At 58.1% G+C, this 11322-nt stretch overlaps 1 protein-coding gene across 4 annotated transcripts; it reads left to right on the top strand.

The window, feature by feature from the left end:
* Positions 1-2437: 2437 nt before the first annotated feature.
* Positions 2438-5385, top strand: LOC101934054 (paired immunoglobulin-like type 2 receptor beta). 4 transcript variants are annotated; one of them, XM_065569167.1, is made up of 3 exons: positions 2438-2537; positions 4170-4547; positions 4841-5385. In XM_065569167.1, exons 2-3 carry the CDS (start codon positions 4208-4210, stop codon positions 5137-5139), a joined length of 639 nt encoding a protein of 212 aa, XP_065425239.1. In that variant the 5' UTR covers positions 2438-2537; positions 4170-4207; the 3' UTR covers positions 5140-5385. The 4 variants fall into 4 exon arrangements, with proteins under 4 accessions (XP_065425239.1, XP_065425236.1, XP_065425238.1 ...); XM_065569164.1 differs by lacking the exon at positions 2438-2537 and adding an exon at positions 3741-3903; XM_065569166.1 differs by lacking the exon at positions 2438-2537 and adding an exon at positions 3752-3780.
* Positions 5386-11322: the final 5937 nt, after the last annotated feature.

The following is an 11322-nucleotide window of genomic DNA, read 5'->3' as shown; positions in this document are numbered from 1 at the left end:
TGTGTTCAACTCTCAATAAACCCTCCTGTGTTACGCTGGCTGAGAGTCACTCCGGGCTAGAGAACAGGGCGGGGGGGGAGGGGCATCGTCCCCTTCAGGGGTGAAGGCCCCGGGGGGTCCAGAGCGAGGGGACTCCCTGGGGGGGCCCACGGCAGAGACAGATGTGCTAAGGCTCAGAGAGGTGCGGCTCCAGGAGCTGGAGGGGCCTGACCCCGAGAGAGAGTGGACCCTCGAGAAGGGCCGTCGCACTGACAGGGGCACCCCCCACGGACCGCATGGGGCCAAGAGTGGGCACGATCTGTGAGTCCGTGACACTCTTGCCCCCTGATCACTGGCCATTAACAGATCTCTCCGTTCTTGATTTGTAGCTTTCTTTCTAAAGCTTATCCTCTTTTCTGAACACAAATTTTCCAGAGTTTTTTTGCCAAGTCCCTCATATGCTCTTTGCTCTGCCATTGCAGCAGCTCTTTAACCCACAAGACTCTCAATCCCAAAATTCAAATTTGGATAGCGTGGGGTTCTGACCCAAAGCTTCATTGCCCTGGTTCTATGGATACAAGCACGACTACGCCACTGTGACAATGCGGTTCTGGCGGAACCCAACTGAGAGTGCCAACTCAGGACAGATTGCTAAAAACAGGGCAGTTACAGCCCAAGGCTGGGGTTTTTCCACCTCTAAGGCAAACCAAACCAGCCAGATTAAGAGGACTTTGGTCTCACCCCACTGGCTGACCACACGTCACACAAGCAATTCCCTTAGACACTCCAGTTTCCCAGTATCACCACCAGTGCCACTCGTTATGGGGACAAATGGTTCTGAAAACCAATACCCCAATAAAAGAAAAAAGGTTCTCCTGATCCCATAGGACCAAGCCCCAGACCCAGGTCAATAGACAAATCAGATCTTACCCACAAATCACGCTGTTGCCAATCCTTTAGAATCTAAAATCTAAAGGTTTATTCATAAAAGGAAGAAATATCGCTGAGAGCTAGAATTGGTTACATGGAATCAGTTACGTACAGTAATGGCAAAGTTCTTGGTTCAGGCTTGTACCTGGGATGGGATAAGCTGCAGGTTCAAATCAAGTCTCTGGAACATCCCCAGCTGGGATGGGTCATTCAGACCTTTGTTCAGAGCTTCCGTTTGTAGCAAGGTCCCTCCAGAGATATGAAGCAGGATTGAAGCCAAAATGGAGATGAGGCATCAGCCTTTTATAGTCTCTTCCAGGTATAAGAACACCTCTTTGTCCTTACCGTGGAAAATTACAGCAAAATGGAGTCTGGAGTCACATGGACCAGTCCCTACATGCCTTGCTGAGTCTCAAGGCGTATCTGCCTTCTCTCAATGGGTCAGTTGTGGAGCTGATGGGCCTTAATGGGCCATCAAGCAGGCTAGGCAGAGCTAATCTCAGCTTGTCTGGGATGTCACCCAGCAGCATAGCATAAGTTTGCCATACAGACAGTATAGAGCCAATATTCATAACTTCAACTACAAAATTGATACACACATACAGCCAGCATAATCATAACCAGTAAACCATAACCTTGTCTTAGACACCCCATTTGACCCCCTTTATACAAGATTTGGTGCCACAATGATCTATATGGTCCCAGTTCATGTCAATAACGTCACAGTGCTGTGCTGAGGGAGGCCAGGCCTGTGGCCCTGAGAGTTTCCTGTGCTGTGTTCAACCCTCAATAAACCCTCCTGTTTTATGCTGGCTGAGAGTCACTCTGGTCTAGAGAACAGGACGGGTGAGGGGGGCATCGTCCCCTTCGGGGGTGGAGGCCCTGGGGGTCCAGAGCGAGGGGACTCCCTGAGGGGGCCCACGGCAGAGACAGACATGCTGAGGCTCAGAGAGTTGCAGCTCCAGGAGGTGGAGGGGCCTGACCCCGAGAGAGAGTGGACCCCCGAGAAGGGCCGTCGCACTGAAAAGGGCACCTCCCACGGACCACACGGGGCCAAGAGTGGGCACGATTTGTGAGTCCGTGACAATGGGCCCCTGGGGAAGCCGGGAGGCCGGGAGAGACGGGCCCCTGGGGAAGCCGGGAGGCCGGGGGAGATGGGCTCCTGGGGAAGCCGGGAGGCCGGGGGAGATGGGCCCCTGGGGAAGCCGGGAGGCCGGGGGAGATGGGCCCTGCCCTGGGGATTCAGCACGGGCTGAACACACCCACCTGCAAGCAGGATCCCCGCCAGGAGCAGCAGGGCTGAGTGTCCCGGTGGCAGCAGCATCTCTGGGGCGCGCGGGGCTGAGCGTTCGGCTCCCCAGAGCTCCGGCCACCCCGTCCAGCACCCCCTGACCAGGACGGGGGCCGGACTCAAGATGGAAAACAGGATGCGGGAGCCGCATGCAAAACCGCAAGGAGGAAACCGAGGGAGGCGGAGGGGGCGGAGGGGGGCAGAAATTGGGCAATTGGGCCCAGAGCAGACCAGCAACGCAGTCACTTCCCTTCCACCGCCAGCCCTGTGGTCGGAGCTTCCCAGCCGCCCCTGCCCCCGCAGCCGGGGGGGCTGGGCACTGGGGTCCAGGCGTCAGGTGTCATTTGGGAGGCGGGGGCTGCAGGGGGGCCTAGAGGATGTGGGGGGATCCATGGGGCCTGCATAATTGGGTGGGGGGCTGCAGGGGGGGCATGGGAACTCGGGGGGGAGGGACACTGGAGCTGTGGGGGAGGGGACGGGGGGGCAGGGGGGAAGGGACACTGGAGCTGTGGGGGAGGGGACTGGGGGGGGAGGGACACTGGAGCTATGGGGGGGCAGGGGGGAAGGGACACTGGAGCTGTGGGGGGGGCAGGGGGGAAGGGATGCTGGAGCTGTGGGGGAGGGGACTGGGGGGGGAGGGACACTGGAGCTGTGGGGGAGGGGAAGGGGGGAAGGGGGGAAGGGACACTGGAGCTGTGGGGGGGCAGGGGGGAAGGGACACTGGAGCTGTGGGGGGGCAAGGGGGGAAGGGATGCTGGAGCTGTGGGGGAGGGGACTGGGGGGAAGGGACACTAGAGCTGTGGGGGAGGGGGGCAGGGGGGAAGGGACACTGGAGCTGTGGGGGAGGGGACTGGGGGGAAGGGACACTAGAGCTGTGGGGGAGGGGGGGTGGGGGGAAGGGACACTGGAGCTGTGGGGGTGGGGGGCAGGGGGGGGTTGGGTGCCACGCTGCACTATAATTAGCTGCCCCAGTTCCCCTTTTCCCACGTCCCAGCAGCTCAGCTGGACCCGCAGAGGAACCAGCGTCTCTGAGCCGGGTACCCCCCACAGAGGGGGGAGGGGGTCTGGGGGCCCAGGCAAGTCTGGGGTGGGGCTCAGCAGTGACACCGGGGATTCTGGCCACCCCCTGGGAACCAGCCCCCGGCACACGGGCCGCCCCAGGGTCACTAGCGCGTGTGCACTGGTGTGAAAGCAAACCTCACCGGGCAGCAGACCCTGGTAACTAGGCTGTGATGGTGAGCCGGCCCTCACCTCCCCCCCGCCCCCAGCCGGTTCCCCCAAACCCCCTGAACCAGCCAGCCCCAGACCCCGCTCCCCTCCCAGAGCCAGGGAGAGAACCCAGGCGTCCTGGCTCCCAGCCCCCCCGTTCTAACCCACCAACCCCCTTCCCTCCCAGAGCCGGGGAGAGAACCCAGGAGTCCTGGCTCCCAGCCCCCCCGTTCTAACCCACCAACCCCCTTCCCTCCCAGAGCCGGGGAGAGAACCCAGGAGTCCTGGCTCCCAGCCCCTCTCCCCTCCCCCCCCATCGCAGTGTCTCATTGGCCCAGAGCGGTGGAGGATTTCACACAGGAAGGGCCAAGGTCTCACCAGCTTCCCCAAATGAGTGCGTGCGGGGGGGGGGAGGGGCAGAGCCAGTGGGGCCGGAGTCGCCTTCGCTGGGGCCATGCGCCGGGAGCTGCTGCTGCTGCTGCCCCTGGTGGGGGGTGAGCCCTGGGGCGTGACACGGGGTGCACAGAACCGGGGCGCGGCGACTTCTGCCACGGGCGAGACCCGGGCAGCAGGCGGCGATGGGGGCTCAGGGAGGGCGGATGGGGCTGGGTGGGACAGGGAAATGGGAGGGGGAATGGGGCTGGGCTGGCTTGTGCAGTGTGGGTGCTGGGGGGCTGGAAGGGGGCTGGAGGCGTTTGTGCCCCGCTGGCTGTGGGTGGGACCCGGGGCCGGACGCGGTGACAGGATTGTGTCTTTGCAGCGGCTGCCCAGGATCCCCGGTACCAGGTAACCCAGCCCATGTCCCTGTCGGCGCCGGCCGGGGGCTCTGTCATCCTGCCCTGCGCCTTCACCTACCCCGACGAGCTCGAGCCGCTGCGGGACGTCCGGGTTTACTGGAGACGGGGGGGATTCCATGGCGAGTTTATCTACAATCACACCGAGGGGTTCACCCACCCGGATTACAGGGGCCGCATCGTCCTGGTCGGGGACCCGCGGGGGAGCCGAACGGCCTCGATCCGCATCGACCGGCTGCAGGAGTCGGACGCCAGCGAGTACATCTGCCTCGTCAGGGTGCAGAGGAACGACGGCCAATGGGAGCAGTGGCGCGGTTACCCTGGGACCCACCTCACGGTGACAGGTGAGAGGGGATGAACCGTGGGGGGCACCAGGATACCGCGGTGGTTGGGGGGAGACAGAGAGAGAGATGCTACCGGCACAGATCCCCCATATCCAGGGGACAGTGGGGGAAAACAGGGTCTCAAATCTCTTGGGGGCCATAAAGGGGAGCAGGGCCCCCCCATATCTGGAGGGCTGGGGGGAAGGGGTCACTGCACCCTTCAAGTGGGGGAATGGGTGGGTTTGGGGGTACAGAGTTTGCCATGGGAGCCCGGACTCACCCGCTGTCCCCTGTTCCCTCCCCATGGCGGGAAGCTCCCAGACTCACGGACAGCACGTGGCACCCAGAAATGGTCACAACTGGTGCAGCGGATGCGGGGAGAATCGACCCCCGGCGCATCGACACCGTTCACCTCGTCCTCATCGGCCTCGTCCTGGTGCTTTCCAAGGCCGGCGTCTGTGGCCTGGTCTTTGCCCTGGGCCGGCGGCTGGGCTGGGATCACGGCCCAGAGAGCGTCACCGAGCAGGTGTCAGGGAGCGACGCACCGTCAGCGTCACGATTTGAACTCACCTCCCTGGCGCTGCGCTCTCCGCCAGGCATCCCCGGGGAATGACACCGTCCAGCAGCAGTAGAAGGCTGTTATCCTGCAGCGAAACACCCACTAGCCAGAGCAGAGAGGGATGGATAGGGGAGAGGGTGGGGATAGATAGATAGATGGATGGGGTGGATGGGGATAGATAGCGGGGAGGTGATCCCCTGGCACACCAATATTCACCACTGCCATGTAATGAGGATCTGTTTTGTACAAAGTCTGCCTTGTGAGGTATCATTGTAAAAGTCTTGATCTGCTCGACAGTAATATCTCGTTGGCTTGTCTGTGTTATCGGCGTGTGTGACGTTATGAAGTTTGGCTGTGTGTGTGTTACTGAAACATGTTGTGCGGTTGAACACACCCACAAGCAGCCTTTCAGGTACAACCGTAAAGAGGCCAAACAATGGGAGTGGCCGATTGAGGCAACGCACACAAGCACAGGGATTACCCCGGAGACTGTACAACAGACACCTCTCAGAGACAGCACTGCACAATGGGAACTGTTCGACCCAGCTCACAGCAAAAGAGCTGTGCAGGAAGTGGGGAGAAGATAGAAAAGGGGGTGTGACGGGTTCGGTCACAGAGACCCCCTTGGGACTGTCACCTGACGTACCTCTGAGCCCGTTTTCCCTGCCAGCGTGGGACTCCAGAACCCTGCCTTGCTGAGCCAGACACGCCAGCCTGCTGCAGCCCCGACCCAGGCCTGGTCCACGCCCCCAAAGATGCAGATTTTAACTAAAAACTGCTCAGCAAGTTGTCACGGCGCATAGGCGCCGACTCTGTGGGTGCTCCGGGGCTGGAGCACCCACGGAAAAAAATTGGTGGGTGCTGAGCACCTACCGGCACCTCCCCGTGGCCCCGCCCCACCCCCCTGCTCTAACTCACCTCCGCCTCCTCCGCGAGCGCACCGCCGCGTCCTGCTTCTCCCCCCTCCCTCCCTCCCAGCGCTTGCCCGCCACACAGCTGATTCGCGGTGCAGAGAGGGAGGGGAGAGGAGGGGGAACGCGGCGCGCTGGGGGAAGAGGAGGGGCCGGGGCGGGGATTTGGGGAAGGGATCCAATAGGGACAGGGAGGGGGCGGAGTTAGGGCGGGGACTTTGGCGATGGGGTTGGAATGGGGCAGGGCCAGGGGTGGGGATGGGGTGCAGTCGGGGCGGGGAAAGGGAAGGGGGGGCGCAGGCACCCACCGGCACCGGAGAAAGTTGGCGCCTATGTCACGGAGTGTGGGGGAGTCAGGGCCCTGCACCCCCCATTTCCTGCAATTCATCGGGACTCTCAGCCAGCCAGTAACACAGAAAGTTTATTGGACGACAGGAACACAGTCGACACAGAGCTTGTAGGTACAGGAACCAGGACCCTCAGTCAGGTCCCTCTTGGGGGGGTGGGGAGCCAGACCCCGGGTGCTGGGCCTTCCTCAGTTTCCCCAGCCAGATCCAAACTGAAACCCCCTCCAGCCTCCAGCCACCCCCTGACTCCTCCTCCAGTCTTTGTCCAGTTTCCCGGGCAAAAGGTGTCACCTGGCCCCAAACCCCTCCTGGGCTCAGGTTATGTGCTCAGGTATCATCCCTCAAGTGAAGTCACCCCCTGATGTCCCATCACCATCAGTATTAACGCAGACAGTCCCAGTAAAACTCCCATGTAACATTCCCAGATTAATACTCCCCACTCCCTGCTCCATCACTTCTCCCCCCCTTCGAGACTGAACTGAGCAGGGTCACTCTGACCAGTGACCTGGGGAAGTTCAGGGCCCCACTCCAGGACAACGCGTCCGCTATCAGGTTGTCACTTCCCTTCACATGGACCACGTCCATGTCCTAATCCTGCAGGAGCAGGCTCCATCTCAGGAGCTTGGCGTTGGCTCCTTTCCTCTGGTGCAGCCAGGTCAGGGGAGAGTGGTCGGTGTGCACGGTGAAGTGTCGCCCAAAGAGATATGGCTCTAGTTTCTTGAGGGCCCACACCATGGCCAGGCATTCCTTCTCGATGGCCGCGTAGTTCTGCTCCCGGGGTAGCAACTTCTTGCTCAGGTACACGATGGGGTGTCTCTCCCCCTTTTCATCCTCCTGCATTAACACCGCCCCCAGTCCTGTGTCTGAGGTGTCAGTGAACACCATAAAGGGCTTGTCAAAGTCTGGGTTTGCCAGAACTGGGCCACTGACCAGAGCCTCCTTCAGCGCCCGGAGAGCCTCCTGGCACTCCTCGGTCCATACCAGCTTGTCTGGCTTCCCCTTCTTCCACAGCTCAGTGATGGGGGCGGCTATGGCGCTAAAGTGGGGCATGAACCTTCGATAGTACCCTGCCATCCCAATAAAGGCCTGGACCTGCTTTTTGGTTTGTGGTGCAGGCCAGTCTCTGATCACCTCCACTTTGGCTGGTTCTGGCTTTAGGCAGCCGCTTCCCACCCGGTGGCCTAGGTAGGATACCTCAGCCATCCCCACCTTGCACTTCTCAGCTTTTATAGATGTGGATAAATGTAAAGTAATGCACATTGGGAAAAATAACCCCAACTATACATACAATATGATGGGGGCTAATTTAACTACAACTAATCAGGAAAAAGATCTTGGAGTCATCGTGGATAGTTCTCTGAAGATGTCCACACAATGTGCAGCGGCAGTCAAAAAAGCAAACAGGATGTTAGGAATCATAAAAAGGGGATAGAGAATAAGACAGAATATATATTATTGCCCTTACATAAATCGATGGTACGCCCACATCTCGAATACTGCGTACAGATGTGGTCGTCTCATCTCAAAAAAGATATACTGGCACTAGAAAAGGTTACCAAAAGGGCAACTAAAATGATTAGGGGTTTGGAATGGGTCCCATATGAGGAGAGATGAAAGAGGCTAGGACTCTTCAGCTTGGAAAAGAGGAGACTAAGGGGGGATATGATAGAGGTATATAAAATCATGAGTGATGTGGAGAAAGTGGATAAGGAAAAGTTATTTACTTATTCCCATAATACAAGAACTAGGGGTCACCAAATGAAATTAACAGGCAGCAGGTTTAAAACAAATACAAGGAAGTTCTTTTTCACGCAGCGCACAGTCAACTTGTGGAACTCCTTACCTGAGGAGGTTGTGAAGGCTAGGACTATAATAGCGTTTAAAAGAGAACTGGATAAATTCATGGTGGTTAAGTCCATTAATGGCTATTAGCCAGGCTGGGTAAGGAATGGTGTCCCTAGCCTCTGTCTGTCAGAGGGTGCAGATGGACGGCAGCAGAGAGATCACTTGATCATTGCCTGTTGGTCCACTCCCTCTGGGGCACCTGGCATTGGCCACTGTCGGTAGACAGGATACTGGGATAGATGGACCTTTGGTCTGACCCGGTACGGCCGTTCTTATGTTCTTATCGTCAGCCCAGCCTCCTGGAGTCGGTCCAGCACTTGTTTAACCTGGGACACATGGTCCTCCCAGGTCTGGCTAAAGACACAGATGTCGTCAATATACGCCACGGCCAAACTCTCCATCCCCCTCAGTAGCTGATCCCCCAGGTGCTGGAAGGTGGCCAGTGCCCCCTTGAGGCTTTGGGGTCCAGTGAGGGGGTGAGGAACCGGAGCCTGTCTGCAGGATCAACCCTGTGCAGCCCGCAGGTCTTCTCAAATGCAATCAGGAATTCATCCATGTCCTCCCCTTCCTTAAACTGGGACAGGAGGTGCTTATCAAAGCTCCGTGCACTCCTGGGTCCCCGTCACTCACCGCAGCCAGGGGCTCGCTCTCCTCAGCCTGGCCAACTCCAGCTCACGCTGCCTCTGTCTCTCTTCATGCTGCCTCTGTCTCCCTCGTTCGTCCCGCTCCTCCTTTAGTTCCTGCTGCTTCAACTCCAACTCTTTTAGTTTTATCGTCTTCTCCCATTCCAGCCGCCCCAACTCCAGCGACGGGGAGCTCCGCCGGGAGGATCCCCTGCTGGCCTCGGGGGTCAGGATGCCCTCGGTATTCGCCAGGCTCCTTCCAGCCCCTCCCCAGCCATAGACTGGAGGGGTCTCGGGATGCCCTCGGCAGCCGTCTGGCCCCTCCCAGCCGGGACAGACCCCGGTGTCAGCACTGCATCTGCCGGGCTGCTTCCCTCCGGGGCAGGGATCAGCTCTGTGATGATACGGCTCTGGCGGGACCCACCTGAGAGTGCCAACTCCAGACAAAGTGCTTAAACAGGGCAGTTACAGCCCAAGACTGGGGGTTTTCCACCTCTAAGGCAAACCAAACCAGCCAGACTAAGAGGACTTCGGTCTCACCCCACTGGCTAACCACAAGTCTCACAAGCAATTTCCTTAGACACTCCAGTTTCCCAGTATTACCACCAGCGCCACTCGTTATGGGGGCGGATGGTTATGAAAACCAATACCCCAATAAAAGAAAAAAAGTTCTCCCAATCCCAAAGGACCAAGCCCCAGACCCAGGTCAATATACAAATCAGATCTTACCCACAAATCACGCTGTTGCCAATTCTTTAGAATCTAAAATCTAAAGGTTTATTCATAAAAGGAAAAAGATAGAGATGAGAGCTAGAATTGGTTAAATGGAATCAATTACATACAGTAATGGCAAAGTTCTTGGTTCAGGCTTGCAGCAGCGATGGAATAAACTGCAGGTTCAAATCAAGTCTCTGGAACATCCCCAGCTGGGATGGGTCCTCAGTCCTTTGTTCAGAGCTTCAGTTTGTAGCAAAGTCCCTCCAAGGTATGAAGCAGAATTGAAGACAAAATGGAAATGAGGCATCAGCCTTATATAGTCTCTTCCAGGTGCAAGAACACCTCTTTGTCCTTACTGTGGAAAATTACAGCAAAATGGAGTCTGGAGTCACATGGGCCAGTCCCTGCGTGCCTTGCTGAGTTACAAGGTGTATCTGCCTTCTCTCCATGGGTCAGTTGTGTAGCTGATGGTCCTTAATGGGCCATCAGGCAGGCTAGGCAGAGTTGACACCAACTTGTCTGGGATGTCACCCAGAAGCAGAGCCCAAGTTTGAAATTCAGACAGTGTAGAGCCAATATTCATAACTTCAACTATAAAAGTGATACACACATACAGACAGCATAATCATAACCAGTAAACCATAACCTTGTCTTAGACATCCCATTTGACCCTCTTTATACAAGATTTGGTGCCACTACAGGACCTTGGTTGCAACAATGATCTATATGGTCCCACTTTATGTCAATAACATCACAAGCTCCTCCCAGCGATCCTCCTCCTTCAGCTGGGCGATCAGCTGTGCTTTCCTGAGCTTTCCAATGCACAGCCCCCTCTGCCTGCACAGCTCCACCAGGTCCCTCTTAAGGTGATGGTTATACATCTTCCCGCTGGCCACTCGCCGGCCTGTGCGCTCTCAGCTCCCCACGGTTTCCAGGAGGAACCCCTAGTGTGCCAGCCCTTCTCCAGGTCACCACCTCTCTCCCAGGGTCCAGCTGCAGACTCCTCTCCCCTGAAACTGCTCACCACAGTCCCCAGGGGGACCCCGTTACTGCAACGGTCCTGCTCACTGGTCACACACTCCCAGGGGTTAAGCGTAGCTCCTCTGCCCCCCAAAACCGCTCCTCTCTGAGCCTTCAGCATGTCTGGTCCCTGTCAATCCCCCTTTGTTTACTGCTCCCCAGTCACTTACTGCAAGAAGCGCCATCCACGGGGTGCAGTAGATCCCGCCGCTGCCACCAGTTGCAATGGAGTGTGGGGGAGTCAGGGCCCTGCACCCCCCACTTCCTGCGATTCACCGTGACTCATAGGCACCAAATTCTCCTGGTGCCAGTGAGTGCTCTCCCCACCCTGGTCCCACCTCTTGCCAGCCTCCTCCCCTGAGCGCACTGCGTTCCCGCTCCTCCCCCCTCCCTCCCACAGCTTGTTACGCCGCAAAACAACTGTTTCACGGCAGCAAGCCTGGGAGGGGAAGCAGGGATGTGGTGTGCTCAGGGGAGGAGGCAGAGGTGAGCTGGGGTGGCAGGGGTGGGCGGTAGCTTGACTGCACCCACCAATTTTTCCCCATGGGTGCTCCAGCTCCGGATCACCCATGAACTCGACCCCTATGCCATGACTCTCAGCCAGCCAGTAAAACAGAAGGTTTATTAGACGACAGGAACACGGTCCAAACCAGAGCTTGTAGGTACAGGCAACAGGACCCCTCAGTCAGGTCCATCTTGGGGGGTGGGGAGCCCAGACCCTGGTTCTGGGCCTCCCTCCATTTCTCCAGCCAGCTCCAAACTGAACCCCCTCCA

This window comes from Chrysemys picta, chromosome 16 (assembly GCF_011386835.1).
Source record: "Chrysemys picta bellii isolate R12L10 chromosome 16, ASM1138683v2, whole genome shotgun sequence".
Classification (NCBI taxonomy): Eukaryota; Metazoa; Chordata; order Testudines; family Emydidae; genus Chrysemys; species Chrysemys picta.
Note: the sequence above shows the minus strand (reverse complement) of the source record. Positions and strands in the feature narration are given on the sequence as shown.